The 20,810-nt window shown below is 46.2% G+C and overlaps 1 protein-coding gene across 1 annotated transcript in view; it reads left to right on the forward strand.

The window, feature by feature from the left end:
* Nucleotides 1–20,810, forward strand: part of ATP6V1C1 (ATPase H+ transporting V1 subunit C1) — a 484,611-nt gene that overhangs the window by 402,828 nt on the left and 60,973 nt on the right. The window contains exon 12 of the mRNA XM_086966092.1: nt 17,871–17,997. Coding sequence (XP_086822218.1) covers nt 17,871–17,997 — 127 coding nt within the window. The remainder of the gene's footprint in view (nt 1–17,870; nt 17,998–20,810) is intronic.

Consider the following 20,810-nt stretch of genomic DNA (forward strand, 5'->3'; position numbering starts at 1 on the left):
TTGATATCCTTAATTTGTCCCTAAAAAAGATTTCGATCGCCTTTTTAAAAGGATTTAATTTTGGACATGCTGACAACATATGGATAGTATCAGCTTGTGTACTTTGACATCTGGGACAAAATATTCCACTAATTCCCCCCCCCCATTGTGCTATTTTATGCGGTGTATAATATAATTCATGGAAGGTTTTGTAGCATTGCGCTTGTAAATTAGCAACTTTAAGAATAGAATTAGCAAACTGCAGCGATTTTTTTCCCCCTCGTTTCCCACTAAGTTTAACTTCGTCCTCCATTTAGCAAACATTTTAATCCTGTCGTTCTCTTTGCATTCACTCAACTCCCCGTACAATTGTGAGATTGAGCAGCCCTTCTCTTTTAGAATATATTCCATCAAATCTTCTCTTTCAAAATTATCTCCCCTAGGCAGTTTCCTTTGTATTACTGATCTGATCTGCAGGTATTTGAAAAAGTCTCTACGATCTAACTTAAATATTTGACGAGCCCTTTCAAATGAAATTATACCCGTATCATCTATAATGTCTCCTATAGTACAAACCCCTGCACTATCCCATCTTTTCATGACTTTGATCATGAAACACTGCAGGGAGTAGCTCATTTTTATATAAAGGTGTATAGAAACTCATCCGTCCCAGCTTAATTTTTTTCCGAACCATAGACCATACCGATTTGGCTGCTGCAAACACCTTAAACTTTGTTCTTTTATAGTAGTTAAATTCTTTAAATGTAAGTAATCCTTATTGGAGTCTCTAACTAATAAATCATATATATCTGGTATACCAAAACCATACCGCCATCTATTGTTAGTATTCCCCCCTAGAAGTCCTCTAAGATACTGTAAAGATGCTGCTAAATAATATCTTTTAAAATCTAGAACTGCTAAACCTCCCTTTTCCTTAGATAGTGCCATCTTTCTTATGGACCTCCGAGTTTTGCCTTTTGCCCATATAAATCGATTACAGACCCTTTCAATATCCTTAAATCTGTTATTATGAAATATTAATGGAATAGTTCGAAAAAAATATAACATTTTGGGTAGAAACATCATCTTAATTACATTGCAGCGTCCAATTATTGTAAGATGTAAATTATCCAACTTATCTAGATCTTGTTTAGCCTTTCTAATTACCGGAGTAAGGTTTTCCTCCACTAACTTAGATAGAGATTGGATGTTATATTTATACCCAGATAGACAGGCAAATCTATTACTCTAGCATCATCTATTATGGCAAATTGATTAATGACTATGTGTTTTAGTTTGGTTCAGTTTGTACCCAGACCAAAGCCCATATTTTTTTGCCTCTTTTTCTATTTCCACTAGCGCTGATGCTGGGGTCGGTGATGTGATTGCTAGGTCATCTGCATAACCCAAAATGTTTGTCTCGTAGCCATTCAATACGACAGGGCATATGAGCCTATTTCTTTCTATATGTCTTATGAAAGAGTCAATGTAACAAGCAAAGAGCAACAGTAAACAGGGACAACCCTGTCTAGTTCCTCACTTGATGTTAATATTTTCACTATGTTCCCCCGCTACTCTTACTTTTATGACTGGGTTTTTATATAGCGCTTTCAATCCCCCTAAATACTTTTGCCCAAAGTTGAGTTTATACATTGTTGTCCAAGGAAAACCCCACGAGACCCTATCGAAAGCTTTTTCTGCGTCTAACAATATTAAAGACATAGGGTCTCGTGAGGCTGTTGTTCCATCAAACAAGGTAATAACTCTTCTTATGTGATCGGCTGTCCCCCTACCTGGGATAAACCCATGTTGGCGGGGTGAGACAACCTTTCCAATTATCGAGCTCAATCTATTAGCTAATATTTTCGAGTAGGCCTTTGTATCGCTATTCATCAGGCTAATTGGCCTATATGACCCCGGGTCTGTGGAAATTTTATTCTTTTTTAAGAAGACCACCATTGTCGCTTCACTCCAGGAATCGGGAGGTTCAGCTCCTTCTTGGATCAAGACCATAAGTGTAGCGATATCCCCCTCTAATATTGTAAAGAATTTCTTATAAAATTCTAAGGGTATAAGGTCAGGTCCTACAGCTTTCCCTGATGGTAGTCCATTGAAAGCCAGTTGAATTTCTTCTCGAGTAAATTGTGTCTCCAGTCTGATTCTATCTTCCTCTGTAACTTTATCTAGTGCAGCCTCTTCCAAATATCTTTCTATTTCGCTCTTTCTTGGCTCTTCTCCCTCTTGATTATAGAGTTTCTTATAAAAATTCTGGAACACTGCGCAGATTTCCTTTGGGTTTTTAACTACCACTCCTCTTTCTGTAATCATTTCAGTTAACTGTCCCTTAGTAACTGCCTGTCTAGTTCTTATCGCCAAGATGCGTCCAACTTGCTCATTATATTCATATTGCTCTTCTCTTCTTGCTAAATACTTCTCGGCTGCTCTTCAGCTATATACTTCCCCAACTGCTGTTTTAGCAATAGCTAATTTTTGAGTCACCTCTGTCACATCTCCTTTCACTACTAGAGTCTTTATCAGATCTTCCTCCAAGTCCACCACAACGCTAATCTTCTTCTCTATTAATACTTTTTGCATTTTATTGCGTCTGAGAGAGTAGCTTAAAGTTTCTCCTCTGATACCGGCCTTCGTCGCAATCGAAACAACTGAAGGTCGTGCCGTACCCCTGTTATGTCCCAAAAATTCTTTTAACCACTTTTCCATAAGGGCAACATAATCAACATCGTATAATAAAGCTCTCTGAAATGACCAAGAAGTTAGATTTAACATTGCATTTGCCAGAACCATCTCCAAAGCTAAAGGGTTGTGATCAGACATTAATCTTGGTAGTTTTTTGATTGTAACGATCGGTAGCAGTGCAGGTGAGATCAAAAAATAATCCGGCCTTGCTATTGTTTTTATGTGGAGCCGAATAATATTTACTGCCTTCTCCTCCCATAATCTGCTCCCATGTGTCAATTAAGCCATTATCTCTCATAAGATTAACCAGTGCTCTATGACTTCTTTTTTTCCTCCCTTTAAACCTACCTACATCATCCTTCCATAACTCTAAAAGACCATTTATGTTTAAATCACCGCACACTATGATCGGAAGTGGCCAGTTAGATAGCCATGCATTTATTTGGCTGAAAGTATCAGGATCATCCACAGTAGGTGCGTAAATTGAACATAGAGTAAAATTCAAATTATATACTTGTAATTCAGCCAAAACCCATCTGCCGTGTTTATCTGCCTGATGTTTTTTCAGCTTAGCACTATTTCCTCGAGCCAATATCGCTACCCCACATGTCCTCCTACCCTGAGTAGTGCATACCAGAACCGAATAACCTAATTGCTCTAATAAATATTTCTGCGAGAATTCAACGTGTTTCCTGCAAGCATATTAAGTCTGCTTGCAGTGTTTCAAAATATTCTTTCAACTCCCTTCTTTTTCTCGCCTCATTTAAACCACAGACATTAATTGTGACTATGCGCATGAGATTTTAGTTTTTCCTTTTTTTTCCTTAGCCATTTTTTCTCTAGCTCTTTTTTTTACCCTTGTTCCATTTAGTAAACATTCTGCCTTTTTCATTCAGAATCTCTGATTCGTCCCCACCACCACTGTACCATAGTTTCTTCTTTTCCTGATGATGAATTTTTTCCCTCTTTTTCCCCCCTTTTAGCAGAGCATCCCACCCCCCCACCCTCTCAACCTCCCACCCTCTCACCTTCCCCTCCCCCCACCACTTCTTGAGGCATCCTGGGACCTAGATCCCTAGGTGTGGGCGGCCGAGTGCTCCGGACATCACTGTTTGCTCGATCGCCTGATTTGTCAAAAAACTTTAAATATATAACACCTCAGATGGCTAGCTTTTCCCTTCCTGTTTTCTTAATTCAGTAAGTTCGAGCAGGTACGCCTCCGCTTGAATCTCACTTACGAAGTTCCTTAAGGTTCCTCTATAAATTACTCTTAAACGTGCTGGGTTTAGCAAATGAACAGTTGCACCGATCTTTTCAAATGGGGCAAAGAGTTGCCGCAACCTCCAGCGACGTTCGACCGTTGCATGAGCAAAATCCGGATGAACAAAGAACTTATTCCCTTGATATTCTTTTTTTACTCATCGGTCGGGCCAGGTCATAAATTGCTTCTCTTAAGAGAAAATTTCCAAAACAAACCAGCATGGCTCTTGGATATTGGTTTTCTTTTGGAGTTCGTTTGGGGAGTGTTAGAGGAAAACGATGAGCGCGTTGGACTTCACGTTCTAGTTCCCATTTTTGAAGTTCAGGCATAGAAGATTTTAAGAGGTTGATGATATATCCCTTCGGATCGCTTCCCTCTGCACCTTCTGCAATTCCCAAAAAGCGTAGGTTATTTCTCCTCCCCCGGTTCTCAAGATCCTCCACCTTTGTCATTAGATCTTCGATAACTCCGGCCTGGGCCTTTTCTCGACTTTGAAGTTTGATAACATCTGCTTCCAGATTTTCTGTGCGGCTCTCTACCAATGCCATTCTATCCACTATCTCGGTGCAAGTGTTATCCACCTTCTGGATGGCGCCTTAAAGTTGTTGGATAGCTTTGTGATTCCTTTGGCTGTCTGTTTGGCTGTCTATTTTAACATCTAGGTGAAGATCCTTTATGGTCTTCAAGACTTCACTCAACGTTGGTTCCACAGAAAACCCTGTTTTGCCAGTTTCATGATATTGTTTTTCCTTGTATTTTTCACCTGCACCAATATTCGGGTTTCTAAATTCTGTGTCTCTTATAGATGTAGAAGTCAAACTTTTCCGGAAAAGTCTAGATTTTTTCTTTATCTGATCCTGGTTACTTCCCTGATCCGTTCTTTCATCATCCATGGGTTAGTGGAGTTTTCTATGTTTTTGATTTTTTTTTTCCCTTCCGCTTTCTTTTTAAATACCAAGTCTCGACCAGGTCCGCTATTGTTCTTAATGTCTCCCTGATTTGTCTGATCGATTACTTCCAGATTAGCAGTAGGTGAGATTTCATCCTCACTGATCGCGCTTGAGTCCCCAATTTCACTGGAGATTGATAAACCGGTTTCATAAATTTCAGAGCTAGATCCCTCTGTTAATTCTTCGCTCCCGATTTGTGATTTTTTTATCTCCGATTGTGATTTGTCCAGTATTAGGCATATAATCCAGATCTAGTTCCGCATCTGCAATCATTTCTGTGCCTCCGCTATATAAAGTTACTTCCTCACCAGGAAGCTTATTCTTCATTGCATCCTGTAGCTTGCCATTACAATTGCTGTTACTGTTGCTGTCATCCTTTTTACTGCTTTCATTCAAGGCTTCCTTTGAGATTGGTACAAATATAGTTGAGATCCTTGGTTGTGTTTCATCAAATGATCCAGTTAATTTAGCCGAGGCCTTCAAGTTTTTAATAGTTTGTACTCTTTTAGCCTTTTTAACCAGAAGCTCCATCTTGTCATCAATTTGATCATCGGACTTTTCTTCGGGGGTACCTTCGTTTAACTGATCTTGTTTCTTCTGTTTTCCCCTCTGTGTCCTTCTCAGCAGTTTTTGTGGCATTTTTATTTTTACTTTTCTACGTGTTGTTTTTATAATTTGCTTTACCATTGCCATTGCCATTGCCATCCATATTATCATCCATACCTCCTTTCCCCTTTCCATTTCTAGCCCCTTTGGCCTCTTGTGTCTTCATTCCTCTAGTTTTTGGTCTTCTCATGGAGCTATTGTTTTTTGGTTGGCAGGTCACCGTGTTTTAAACTGGTTCCATGGTCCCAAGTTGCTGATGTGCTTTCGGCTACTGCTTTGGCCGCCTCATTTTCCTTGATCGACTCAGTTATTTCGCCCTCTGAGAGCATCTCTAAATTCTCGCGGGTTGCTCCTCTGCTAAACGCTTCACTCGTGGCTGTTTCAAACATTTTTTGTACTATTCGTGTTTGAATCTGTGTTTGAGTCTGTAATTCTAATACCACCGTACAAGTTCCTTCAGGATCATTGGGGTCATACAAATCCGAAGTATAGCCCGATTCTTGATTTTCTTTAAAGAGTCTTATCGAAATCTTATGTAACTTTATCCTCCACTCAAATTTTCTTGAGCTTCCACGCAGTTTGTGCTTATCTTTATATATTTCTATACAAAGGCGCTCCTTGTGTTTACTTCTCCCCCCCCCCCCCCCCCCCCGTTTTTCTGGAGACAATAAATTGGGATATGCCCATATAGACAGACAGTTAAGTTTTTGTAAGCTTTTGCCCCTTTGTTTTTTGTTTGCTTTTTTTTTTCTTACTTGTATTGAACTGTGTTAGCTTTTGTTAACTTTTGTTACCTTCTGTGTTTCGCCTTGCAGCCCCCAGAGTGAGCAGGTAGCTGATAACAGGTAATTTATAGACGCTCCCTGCCTCTAGCGTGGCATCCTGCTGATATAGCTCCCAGCAGGCAGTGCTCTGATGACGTCTCCCTCGGTGATCGGCAATCGACAACAGACAAGCTAAGCAATGGGAGTCCCGAAAATTACCAGCGGCAGCGTTTGTTTTACCAAATGCAGCCCTCCCCTGCAGAAAAGAAAAAGGTGCGTGGTCCGTACGCACCGTACACTGTGCGCAAAACCCGCAACACAAAACCCAATGAGTCCAGGGAAGCCGGGGCCGGGGCTGCCGACAGCCGAAGGACTAAGCGGGAGAGAAACAATCCTTGCTCCCAGGTTCGAAGCTCCCAATCTCGGAGATAATCCTCGCCCTCTTTTCCTAATGCATCACTTCTCGGAGTTGAATTTTTTAAGCTCGAAGCACCGGAACAAAGCGATGAAAGAAGCAGCTAGCCATCAAATATTCCTCAGGCCCTGGAGCGAGACTGGTGCGACTGCTCACTCCGCCCCCATCTTGCCCTTTCCTTTTTGATGACAAGTGACCTCCTTCACAGGTGTTCACTTCCGGTTTGAGTTGCGCGTGTTGGAATTGCAGGACTTCCTGGAGGAGATTAGAAAATGATAGAGTAGCCATTCTGCACAATATTAAGCACTCATCGGTCTTCTGTTGTTGTTTCTTTCTTTATCCATTTGTTGGCTTTCTTTAGAAGAGATAAATAAATGCCATTGTCATTTACAATGCCAATAGCTTAATCTCTCGCAAATGTGAGACCTATTGCATTTGCACACACACGCACGCACACACGCACACACGCACACACACACACACACACACACACACACACACACACACACACACACACACACACACACACACACACACACACACACACACCCCACACCCACACCCACACCCAGACACAGCTCTCTGCAGGCATAGCAATGTCACACTACGCAAATTTAAAAATTGGCAGCTATTTGTGGTTGTTTTACACCTCTATACATTCAAGACTATGTACAGCAGAGGTCGCCTGAATCCAAACCAAGAGAAATCGCAATGAACGGAGATCCTGAGGTGATCTCTCCAACTTCGAAGTGCAAGGGCGCACCCACTAGTTGAGTTTGCTTTTCGCGTTCCTATGAGAAAGCGGAGGATGAAGTCTGGCGTTGTACATTTTTTTTGCTGTACAATGGCCTATGAAAACCCCATTCCCGTGTTGTTACTGTGTGAATAGGACCAGTGGGGAATGCCCGGACCGTAAAACCGATGAACCCTGCATATTTTAATTCAAGCAATTTTCTTCAATCATATTATTTCTTAATGCACATCACGTTGTCAGTCATATTGTCGGCACACAAAAGCATCTCTGTTGCTGTTTTAAAAATCTGTTTTTTCACGAGTTTAGGGCACCCACTATTTGTGTCTCACTCAAGTACAATAAAAAATGTATTGGTCAGAAAGTTAACATTTGAAGAATTGCGAATGGGTAATTAAAGCATCTATAGGCACTTGGCATTTCATATTCTCAAAAAACTGAGCTGGGGATGGACACTGCAGTAATTCAAGAAAATGCGATTCACCGGGCATGCTTTGCCCAAGCTACCCTCTCAGGACGAAAACGAAACCAAAGAACCGGACTTGCTTCAAATGCTTCGGAATCCTGTTCGCATTTTATGGTCATGACTACAGCAGCTATCTTCAACAGTTTATGATGAAATAAGAGATCAACCCAGTGTAGAAAGGTTATTTATAACAGCACAGTGAATACATTTCTCTGGAAGCTTGTATGGAAGGAGAAGCAGAAGAGAGTAATGGTCTGGGAAAAGATTGTCCACGTACCACTAACATGATTCGGAGTAAGCTTTTCGTCAGGCGTAAATGACTCCCTTGCAGTTTGATTAATCATTGATTAATCAGGCTGCTTTTTTTTTTCACAACAAATTTTATTGATAGGATTGGGCAAGTAATCAGTGTGGCTCCCCACAATCAGGAGAACATTACCAGGCATCTTAGTACAGTGAAATCACAGGATCACACGTCCAATCAAGACATCGAGAGAATACATTGATATGAGAGAAAAACAGCTATACCCGCCCCTACCTCTGACAACCCCAACTACCCAACCCTCCCCCCCTTCCCTATATCCCACCCTAACCCCGTGCACGTGTATACAATTAGCTCCAGTGCTTAGTCGTGACATGGCACTCAGGACGTAATGCAAGGGCTCGCCAGGCACCTGGGAACTAAAGATCTTCCTCAGGTTCCTCTGGAGGGTCTAATGTCAACCCCCTATAATCGGCCCATCTCTTCCACACTTTAAAATGCTTGCTGGGGCATTCTCGTGCTTCAAATATTGGTCGCTCTAGACCCATAGAAAAGTCCATTCCAGCTCTCCATGTACTCTGGGGGGCTCACGTCTTTCCAAGCTCGCGCCAAGTCTCTCTTGGCCACTACCAACCCTAGGAGCAGCAAATGGCGTTTGTATATGTTCCCACCATCCCCCTCCAGGATGTGCAGTAGGCCCAGGCGATGAGTACGGGGAAGAATCCAGCCCAGCACCTCAGACAGGCAGCCCCACACTCCCCTCCAGAAGCCAACCAGTCTAGGGCACGACCATACCGTGTGAAGCAAAGTGCCCACTGCAGCTCCGCACCGCAAACATTCCGGGGACTCAATCAGGCCTGCTTTCCACAGACGCTCACGGGTATAGTAGGCTCTGTGGAGAATTTTGAATTGAATTAATCTAAACCGTATGGCAATGGCTGCCCCCCTAGGGGATTCCAGGGCCTCCCTCCAATCATCCTCATCTAAGGGACCAATATCAGCTTCCCAAGCTGTCTTCAGGGGAATGAGGGTGGAGGAGCAATGAGTGACCATCGTCTGATAAATACGAGATACTTTTTTTATCCCCCAGATCGCCCATAAACACCTTCGCCTCAATCGGACTAAATTCAGGAAGCGAGTCCAGGTTGGCAATGCTGGGTGTTAATGCGTGCCTGAATTGCAAGTACCGAAAAAATTGGGACTGAGGCATATTGAATTCCGTGCTGAGCGCTTGGAAGGACTTGAGCGTCGTCCCGGACATTACATGTCCCAGCTGCGAAATTCCGATCGCATCCCAGCCATCGAAACCTGATAAGGCTGATAGTTCAGGTAATAAACGATTATGCCACAGTGGCGTTTCGGCTGTCAGCCTACCCCACCAACCCATGCGGCGTAAGGCCTGCCGCCATACCGCAAAGACAAGTCTTGTGACCCTCTGTAACGTCCGGTGCAATCGGGCTGAATAGAGGATTGTGTGGAGCGTATTGTCGCCCATCAATGTGCGTTCCAGGGCATAGGCCGGATCCCCACCGTCTCCTTAACACCATTCGTTCAGGATTAGCAGATGAGCGGCCTGGTAATAGGACAGCAGATCCGAGGTGGCCAGGCCTCCACAGTAAGTGGACAGGAAGCATGTACGCAGTGCCACCCTGGCTGCTCCCCCGGCCCATAGAAAGCGGCCCAGGACCGAGTTAATCTGTCGAAACCACTGAGGTGCGATCGGATAGGGATGATTCTGCAATTGGTAGAGGAGGCGCGGAAGTGCGACCATCTTGAAAATCGCAGATCTGCCGAATATAGGCAGGGGCATCCGAGACAAAGTTTTTACATCTGTCTGAACTCGGTCCCAAACGGGTACCATGTTGCGTTCCCAGGCCGTGCACGCCGATTCCGACAGGAACACCCCCAGAAATTTCAGACCGTCGGTAGCCACCTGTAGTTCCGATGTCCAGGGGTCCGCCACAGTGCTATCACCCAGTACCCATAGAGTAGACTTACGCAGGTTCAGATAGAGGCCTGAGACTTCCCCAAATATTCGCATAATTTCCAGCACTCGCGGCCCCGAGCGCTGCAAGTCAGTAAGAAAGAAAATGACATCATCCGCATAAAGCGCGATTCTATCCGACAGGTTACTGTTCCACACAAAGCCCCGCATCTGTTCATCTATACGCAACCAGGCAGCCAGGGGCTCCATGACTAAGGCGAACAAGTAGGGGAAGAGCGGACACCCCTGTCGGGTCCCCCGTCCAACGCGAAATGTCTCCGATACCGCCCCCGCAACACGCACCGAGGCCGTAATATCAGTGTATAGTAGCCTGACATAGGACAAGAAGACTGGGCCTAGATTGAGACTGGGCAGAAGTGCAAACAGGTACTCCCAGCTGACCGAGTCGAAGGCTTTGGTAATATCAGCCAGCAACAGAGCAGCTTGTTCTCCCGTGGCGCTCATGGCATCGATCGCTGCCTGTGCGCGCCGGATGTTATGTTGTGTCGCTCTGTGAGGCATGAATCTGGCCTGGTCCGGATGTACGAGGTCTGTGATGTGCGGGAATAACCGATTTGCTAGGGCCTTGGCCAGGATAGTAGCCTCAAAATTTAAGTAAAGAAATGGGACGATACGAGTCATGTCTGTCGGGGGGTCTACCTGGTTTCTGAAAGACCACTATTTCAGTGTGGCGCCAGTCTGGGGGCAATGTGCCCAGCGCACGCGCTGTCTCAAGTGTCCGGCGATAATGGGATCCCAGTTGTACGTGAAACTTTTTATAAAACTCGCTAGGGTAGCCACTCGGACCAGGGGCCTTCCTAGGATTAAGTTGCCCCAAGGCGTCGCCCAGTTCCTCTGCTGTAAGTGGTGCATCGAGAGCCCTCCTGGTCTCGTCCGACACCGCCTTAGGTGGCCTATCATCCAGAAATTTAGACACATCATCAGCCGACAGCCAGTCGCACGGGGCGTATTGGGTTGTGAAGTACGTGGCAAAACTCGCCGCCAGCTCGACCGGGTCAGTAATGACCACTCCGTCGTCTGACGTGAGACCCGGCAGCGTGATCGGTTGGAGGTTGTGCTGGCAGAGTCTATGGAGCATCGTACATGACTTGTCCCCCCATTGGTATATTCTGCTACGTGTAGCCAGCCACGCCTGTTTGGCCTCATCAATTAAAATAGAAGCATAGGATTGCTGTGCCTGAAGAAGCGACCGCATCCCAGCTTCATCACCCCCCTCCCGGTTCTGCTGCTCTAGAGTTTCCACCCGTGTGGCCACTTCTGTGATCAGTTCCCGACTCCTCCTACGGGCCGCAGTACACCACGCGATGTCCACCCCCCCGTATAGTGGGTTTCATGGCCTCCCACACCACCCCAGCGTCAATGTCACCTACTAGATTTTCTCGCCAATAGAGGTTGATCGCTTCACGCAAGTGTTTCACATAGGCAGGCTGCTGGAGATGCCACGAGGACATCCTCCATCTGAACGGCTGGCGTTTTCGACGGAGTTCTGCCCTAACCAACACTGGGGAGTGATCCGACAGGTCCCTCGGCAAGATGTCGGCGCTCTTCACCCTGCACAAGCATCCCCTGGGCACAAACATATAATCCAACCGTGAGAAGGAGCCATGCACTGCCGACACATACGTATACTCGCGTGCTGTAGGGTGCATGTGTCGCCAGGTATCCATCCAGCCCATTCCCTCAGTCATAGCATGCAGTCTGGTCGATGGGGGGGGAGGGGCGGTCTCATCTACCTCCTGGCGCCTCCGGAGATCCACACACACGTCCATCACATCGTTCCAATCTCCCCCAACCACTGCTAGGGATTCAGGTTTGTCTTCCCACACCGTGAACAGTTTCTCAGCCAGGGCCCACTGCAGGGGGGGGGGCATAGAGACTCCCAAACACCACTGACTCAGTGCCCACCATGCCCTTAACAAAAATATAGCGACCCTGTGGGTCCACCCACCGCTTCTCATGAACATAGGCCACTCTGCGATGTATCAAGATGGCCACCCCTCTGGAACCCCGGGAAAACCCGGCATGAAACACCTGATGATAGCCAAATCTCTGCAGGCCTAGTACCTTCGAGCCCATCATGTGGGTTTCTTGGAGCAAGAGCACATCTGCAACCTCTCTTTTCCCCCAGCGCAGTACCGCCCCACGTTTAATCTTGTCCAGCATCCCCCTGACATTCCACGTGATCACTCGTAAAGTCTCCTCTGGGAGACTATGCGTTGTTTCAGCCATAGTCAAGTGGGACCCACCAAGCGGGCCCTCTGCGCCAATGCCACCCAACGCGCACTATATGGAACACTCTCGCAAGTAACACAAGCAGTCCCTCCCACCCACCCTGGTACCCCAAAACATCATGATAAACAGCTCCCGCCCTCCCCCCCCCTACCCCCAACCCCCAAACCAACCATCAACTCTTTGTCCTCACATTCCTGAACGTGTCCCAGTCCCAACTCGGCGGCTTCAATCCTGGCCACCCTATCCCCCCCCCCCCCCTATACCTCAATGAACTATGAAGTACCTGTCGCGGCATGGGTAACCCCGAGCCCAGAACAGAGGGCTCAGGACCAGCCATGCCAATGGATCCCAACTCCCTAGAAAACAGCAAACTCATCCCTTCCCCCTCATCCCCTCCCACATCAGTAGGAGAATAGCCCCTTATATGTAGCCCCCGAACCCTACCCCACAACCCCACTCATAGGCAGTGATCAGTTATTAAGCAATCCTGAGGCAGCGACGATGCATCCAGTCCACTGAGCCTCAAGAGCTCTGTCGCTGGTAGCCAGGACCTGAAACACCAAGTGAATAACAGGGGGGGCGCCAAGCCCTCATAGTCATCCATGGTCTGTACCGGAATGATCAGAGACCTCGGTTCTACCACTGTCCTGCGTGCCATTAACGGAAGCCGACTGCTTCCGTGATTTAGAGCGCCGATTTCTCCTGTTCTTAGTCGTCTGACCTCCCCGTTCCTGCGATGATCCCCTTGAAGAACCTGGGTTCAGTCCCGGCTGAGAGTTCGGCCTGATTCTCCCTGTTTCATCGGTCCATTTAAAAAGGTCTTGAGGAGTGTCGAAAAACAGCGTCTGTGCTTGGAAGATTACCCTCAGCCGGGCCGGGTACAGCAGGGAGTACTGGAGTTTAAGACCTCGTAACTTCGCTTTCGCGGCCGTAAATGATTGGCGCTGTTGCTGCACCAGCTTTGTATAGTCAGGGAAGATCATTATCTTTCGATTCTCGTAGAGGATAGCCTCCCTAGACCTTGCTTCCTTCAAAATGACGTCTCGGTCATGGTAGTTCAGAAGCCGAGCAATCACCACCCTAGGCCGTGCGCCCTCCGGTGGCATCTGTGTCAGTGCGCGGTGTCCGCGTTCAATGACGAAGCAATTGGACAGGGCCCCGGGGGGCAGCCAGGTCTCCAGCCACTGCTTGAGAAATTGTTCCATGTTGCCCTTCTCACATCGTTCTGGAAAGCCAACGAAACGGAGGTTGTTGCGGCGTGCGCGCCCTTCAGCATCCTCCACTCGGAGCGCTAGACTCCGCTGCGCAGTTTCCATTGCCGCCATTTTCTTCTTGAGGGTGCCCACGTCGTCTTCCACCACCGACACCCTAGATTCGGCCTCCGTGATCCGCGCCACTGCATTCCGCAAGTCTTGGCGCAGCAGGGTGACATCTGCGTCCACCGCACCTATTTTGGCGTCTAGCATGTCTCTTGACTGGGTGATGGCCGCCATAAGTGCTGCATTGTCTGGCCCCCCTCCTTGTTGTCCACCTCCCGATGGGCCGGGGCCCCCACTGGGCCCTGTGAATTTGTCTATTGTCGCCTGCTTGGTGAGGCCGCCACCTCCCCTGGTCATGGCTGCAAGCTGCACGTGGGCCGCCGATTATGTAGGCAGGAACGGCAGCACAGTGGCCCCGAGTACCTCCGCTAGGTCCAATCTGGAAGGGCTATACAGCAGCCCCCTTTCCACTGTAAGGGTCAGAGGATTGTGTCTGTGGTGCAGCCACGCGCCCGGGCCGGGTCAAGGCAGGCCCTGAGATCCGCTCCCTACCCACCAAGTCCAGCGCTTCCCACAGCGTGTGTTGCGATCAGGGTCGCTCCGCCATACGTCTCGGGCGCCACTACGCCAGTCCTTCGTTCCCCATTGCTGGCCTCTACTCCTGCGGTGCCCGGGGCCCAGGGGGGGGAGGGTACTCACAGTTTGGCACAAGGTGCGCAGCTAGTCCGTGGTGTCTTGATCCTCCCGCCACCATCCAACCGCCTTCAGGACCTCCGTTTGTGTGCAGGCAGCAGGGGAAGCCCCCTCCGAGGGAAGCAGCTCTCCCGGCCGATGCGGGTGGTATCTCTTGCGGCGGAGGTCGGGGAGCCCAAGGCCGCGGCTGCACTCGGATCACAGGGCCGCCGCAGCCGATTCCATACGCCCCCAGCACCTCAGAGCTGCACACCTCCAGCAGGGTTTCCAGTGAGGAGCCGCCAGCTGTCTCTCGGCCCCCAGGGTAGCGAAAGTCGAGGGCAGTCACTGGGCCAGCCGACCCACACAGAGACCTCCAGGCCGGGGAGCGCCAAACTTGAGGCCCCGGCTTCTCTTCGGCGTACCAGGCCGCACTCCCCGTTCCGCTGATCCGACGCGCCGGATCACTCTGGACGTCCGCCGATCACACCGGTGGATCCCTGGCCCCGGCAGCGATGTCCGCCCCACCTGGCTCGTGAGTTCTGAGCTCGGGGGCCAGGATAAATTGCCGGATTATGCGCGGGCCGGCGGGAGCTCTAACAAGCTGCGACTGCCATTGCCGCTCGCAAAGCCACGCCCCCAATCAGGCTGCTTTTGGCAGATATTTCATATACAAATGTGCAAGTAGCCACACTCAGCATTTCGATATGACCGTAAGGCACAAAAGGCAATCCACTCGGTGAAAGGTGCTGTTAGCAACATCAGATTCTCCAATATTTCTCACTTCCTTGTCAAGAATACAGTGTCACGATTTTGGAGAACTTTGCCTGCTAATACTTTGGTCTGAAGTAGTCACATTAAAAAAAAAAACATAATATCTGCACTGCTTAACAAAATAACTTATTTAAACGTACTGTCATTGTTCAGTGGCTGTAACGATCCGTATGTTGCATGCTTATTTCCATTTACTTGCAGGAGCTTTAGACAAAAAGCAGTGTTTTCTTTTACTGTTGCATTGTAGACCTACAACTAGAAAAGCAAACTCGAGAAACAATGCAATTATGAAAGCAGACAATGCGTTAATGAGGCGGTGCAGGGCTCAGGATTGTTCCCACCGGGGTCCATCCAGCGTGCGCCTCTCCCTCCAATCACAGAAGCCTCCCGTCGCCTGGTGACAACAGGAGACCCGAGGCTCCCTCTGGAAGCTGGCAGCCGTTTTGCTGACTCCTTGCACACGACGACTGAGCAGACTGAAGCTATGTTTAGCTGCAGTGAATGTCTTTGGAGTGGGAACACGGGAAATACCGACCCAGAGCCACCTATAAATCAGTGTCTTGTTAGGCTACGAATTGGTTTTGGCGTCACACGAGTGAGCGGAGCAACGCTTGGTCAAGGGCGCGCCACACAAACAACCAGGCGTACTTTAGTACTCTTTCAATGTTACAAAATATGTATTTGTTAGGGTCAACGACGGGCGTTCGAGTTACTGTCTCTCTTCACGTCCTCCCTGGCACGTGCTCACATGCCACTGAGGAGATATAAGACCTAAAAGTAGCCTGAACAAAAGTAGTAGTCAAAAGACAACCCACTCTCATCGTTTTACTGTCTTCGCGGATCACCCAAAAGGTCCCTAGTTGTTTTAAAAGGGAGTCTTACCCACTAGAACCAGAAAGTACAGTTGGATACTTTCAGGTCGAGTTCGTGCTATATAATAAGCGCTCGCCAATTGTCTCTAAGCCCCGTCTTTTTCAGAATGGGGGTGTGTTTTTGACTGTTTACAGCCTAGAAAGAAAGTAAAAAAACACGCCCCCAATCCGAAAAGGACGGGGCTTAGATCCAAAGAAGAACGTCACTAGGGCCTCTTCTCCAATGGCTGGCCACCGTTTAGGAGGCCAGCCAATGGAGAAGAGGGGCGGGGCTTAACCTTGCTAGTTATGTTCACTCTACCCCATTAAGTCTCGCCAGCGAGACTGCGCATGTGCACAGGCTTTGGCAGGCGGAGACCTAAATTTTTTATGACAAGAGACCTCCTTCACAGGTGTTTACTTCTGGTTGGAGTTGCGCGTGTTGGTATTGCAGGACTTCCTGGAGAGAAGATTAGAAAATTATAGTAGCCATTCTGCACAATATTAAGCACTCATCGGTCTTCTGTTATTGTCTACCACTCTTCTAGACTGTCTGTAATGCTACCCCTCCCCCTCCACCCACCACCCCACCCCCGGTGTGGTTAATGGAGAGGGTGGCGCAGCAGAGAGGAGTCACTGTTTCACTGGAGACTATCACTCTGCTAGCGAAGGCTGATGACGGCTGTCTTTGCTGCTACTGTTATTGCTGGGGCCAGGGAGGGTTTTTCGGGTCCGAGTTACGTGTGTTGAACATGCTGAGGAAAGAAATATCTGCTAAAGAATGCTGTTTTATGTATTTCTTTTTCAAGGCCCGCAGCTTTCAGCATCTCCCTCTCTGTCTAAATGTTGTGCATTTCATCGTCCTCATGAGATCCAAACAAAGTATTTCCTGAAAGTGGAGTTTCACAATCTACTGTTGTGCCTCCAGTTAGAAGCTGTGAAGCGAAGCTCAGAACAGTGCGTTAAGGCTGAGCCATGACAGAAGCAATGAGCAGCAATTTGTGCGGAATCAGTCACAGCACGGACAATCTTGCCTATTGTCTCTCGGTACCTTCTTTGAAAAGCCCTGGAAAGAATCCCAAAGGGGCATGCATGCCTAGCAAGGCAGCAGAATCAAATTTTTATCTTGGCAGCATCTGAAGACCCACTCATCTTTCTGCCAGCTGAGCCCAGGTGCTTGCAAGCTTTATCTGAAGTAACAAGATTATGGTGCTGTAGTGTGAGATTTCCTGACTGCTGACAGTCTCGGGGCCTGTGAATCTGCTCTAAAGAGAGGGTACTAATCTTGAAGTCTTGCATTTCTTTTACCCTTTATAACTGATGCAGAAGTCAGAAACCACTACTTCACTGGCTAAAGGAGACCAGGATCTAAATGGAAACCGTTTTTGTGGGGATTATCTTTTAAAATTAAGACGCATACAAAATAATACTATGAAAGAATTGATTGATTGTTGGCAACTAATACTTTAAAATGTGAGCTTCATTGTCAAGTTGTATGCACACTGTTCTGTTTGTGTCGAAATGTAGCACATCCTGGGAGTTATAGACCTATCCAGGAGGTGTTTGTTTTATTGGTATTTTTTCTTCCCATTTCAAACTATTTATGTGCAAGTAAGAGCCAATTTTAGGTTAATGTGGTCTTGGTAAATATATTATTTTTTTGTCCTACTAGATATATTCCATTGTTCAGTTTTAAACGTCAACATGTAAAACTAGGTTTATAAGGCTTGCACTTGAACATTTTTAAGACTGTTTATATATTATGAGCAATCCATTGCCCTTAGCAACAAAAAAAAAGGTAAACCAGAGAATACGATATGTCAGGTACGATATGTCAGGAACAGAACTGCTACTTTTTCTCAATGACTCGTCTTTCTCTTTGCATTCATGTGATTTGAAAAATAATAATTCTGAATGTCTCCTTAGATATGGTTTACCAGTAAACTTTCAAGCGATGCTTCTTCAGCCTAACAAGAAGACTATGAAGAAGTTGAGGGAGGTTTTGTATGATTTATACAAGCACCTGGACAGCAGTTCTGCGTCTATTATAGATGTAAGTTCGTTTCAATTATACATTATTGAACTGCGACATGGCAATGTTTGTTATTAGGGAATTGTTTATACATTTCTGGTCTTCTTGTGCCTTAAATAGTGTGGCCTCCGGTTTGGAACTGCTGTGTACATCAATCTGTTATGCTACACATTGATTTTCAGGAAAGACACATTTGTAGAACAATACTTTGTTAAAGCGTTTGCAAGAAACCTACATTAGATATGTTAGCAGACAGTACAAACTTTATCCATTTGTTATTCCCAATGAGTAATGAGTCAAATCTTGCTGAACAAAGAAGAAGTTAATTCCTCATTTGATGACTTTTTGTCATCCAACTCCAAATGTCATTCCCAACGCCTCTGGTAGTGTATGAATGTAATAAAGTAATTTCATAGACGTAGGTGTCTGCTGAGACAACAACTGACAGTTTGTTATACTTTTATCATTTATATTTTGTAGGTGTGGTGTGTTATTTGCTCCTGTAGTCTAGCTTCTTGGGTTGCTCTGATAAAAGGTTATAATAGAGAACTTTAGACTAATTTGACTTACTGGTTATAGTTTTGCATCACATATATACTTCTCATCTGACAGTAAGGGGTGTCCTCTCCATTCAACTCCAGAAGAAAGGTCCCTATGATGTCGCACTCCACAAACTTGACAGACCATACGACCACTTAGCTGTATGCCAACAAACAAGGGGGAGTAGGGTCTCTGGTCCTCTGCCGAGAAGCCCTGAGGTCCTGGTCTCGCTCGGACAAACCGAGTATGCATCATCTTGCCGCTCACCAGCTGCTTCTACACCCGGAAATAGTGAAGAGTATCTTTGTTGTATGAGGCGTGCCCCACGTGGAGCTCTTTAGTACATAAACAGGGTTATACCCAAATTACCCTCCTCTACCCGGGCATAGGACGTATTTTTAAAGAAAAAATGGTATGGAGGAAAAAATACAAAACAATTTAGGAGTAGAGTACATTTAATTACCCTCTCCACAATTTTTGTTCTTATTGAATGTATCACAATATATGTACAACGCATATAAACAATGGCACCTAGTCAATGAAGACAAAAAATAACATATACCACAACATTATATACATCAACAAAAGCACAGTTATACATGACGCAAAAACCCTAGAATATCATTTTCCCTAGTGTCCCCTCAAGAATTCTGGGTGAACCACTCAGAGGTAGTCAATGGTGAATCACCCAAAGCAAAATAGACTAATTTTCTTTGCTCTATTCCAAAAATAACTAATTCCAAGGACTTGTCCTTAGAAGACGTGACCGCGTTTCAGCCTTTTCTTTTTTGGCCTCCTCAGGACAAGGGTAATGCATTAATCATTAAAGCAAGACCGGGATAGTGGGCTTATAGCACCAAAGCAACGTCTCAGCTCTCGAGGTACAATAACCTCCCTCTCCGTGTGGTGACAAACCATCCACGTTTTTCGTACGCTCCGTCTAACACAATCTGAGCCAATCTTGCTTTTCTCGTCTTCTCTGTCTCGCAAGGGAATCAATCTCCTGACTAAGCCCGAACTGCTGTGTCCTACGTTTGCCGAGGTCGCCAGGGGTCATTCCTTCCCACCTTTGCTATTGCCTTCATTTGTAGGGGAGAAGGAGATGGGTATTTCGTCAGATCTGTGCTACAGGACATCATGGTACAACCTTCAAGGCCCTCTATCCTATATGTGGCATTGCTTGGGAATCTATTTAAGAGGTGATGAATGTTCAGATAGAATTATCCATCCGGATAAAAAGTTACTTACCTACGGTAACAATATTTCTTGTGTATAGTCTATATACCTGCAGCTTCCTCAACTATCTTTCCCGTTTGATGGATCGATGGATGGATATGGGTCAGAAATAAGATTCCAATTTTCTGTTGTTGCACCATAGATCTTATCTGATGTCAGTCTCATTGTGCTGCCTCACAGGCGCAGACAAAATGGATGAGAAAGTGACAGCGGGGTGCTATATGGAGTTTGTGCAATCACAGGTATGTCAATTGTGGCATCGCACGGAGCTGGTATTCCCTACTGTCCGGGGACAGCATTTGAGACGGTTTTCTGGACCACTAGGGCCCGTGAGAGATAATCAAGAGGAGAGAAATCTGGAGGTAGATCGTATTCACCAGAAATATGGAGACTGCAGGTCAATAACTTTTTCTTATGGTGGAGCAATTGCTAAACTTTAACCAGAGTGCAAAGAAGGCTTTCTAATTAGAAGGAACAGCTTTTACAGTTTTTTAATTTTTTTATTATAGCTGGTGTTTGTTTTGTTTAATGGGGCAGTCCAGCTTCTGTTTACATGTTTGTAATTTCCGTATTCATCTGACATGCCGCCCCTTTCATTTTTGAATTGCATGCCTTTCTTTACACTAACCTGGTGTGAGTAAAAGCCTTGAAATGCACACTCTCAAAATCATATGAATGTTAAAATTCACTTAGATACTTTAAGTCTGAAGATTTATCCTAAGATATATCATTTGTATGTGGTATTTGTATATCACAATTGTAGGTGAAATCAGTGTGCTGTACAGCCTCAAAGGCAAAGATTCAGTAACAAGCTAGGTTCTAAGAGGGGAGGTGGACTCTTACTGCATTATTATGTTCTGTAGACTCTCTTTTCATGCCTGATTAGGCCACACAAGAAAACAATATTCTCTCTCTTTACTTATTGGATGGTCAATTACCATTTACAAAGTCTATGCCTTCTGGACAGAAAAGGTTTGTTCTTTCAAACTTAACATTATAGATCCTTAGATGCTCCATGTCGCTGGTGCCCCCACCCCCCAATTAGTCAAAACCATTTC

The sequence above is a fragment of the Lissotriton vulgaris genome, chromosome 4_1 (genome assembly GCF_964263255.1).
Source record: "Lissotriton vulgaris chromosome 4_1, aLisVul1.2, whole genome shotgun sequence".
NCBI lineage: Eukaryota > Metazoa > Chordata > Amphibia > Caudata > Salamandridae > Lissotriton > Lissotriton vulgaris.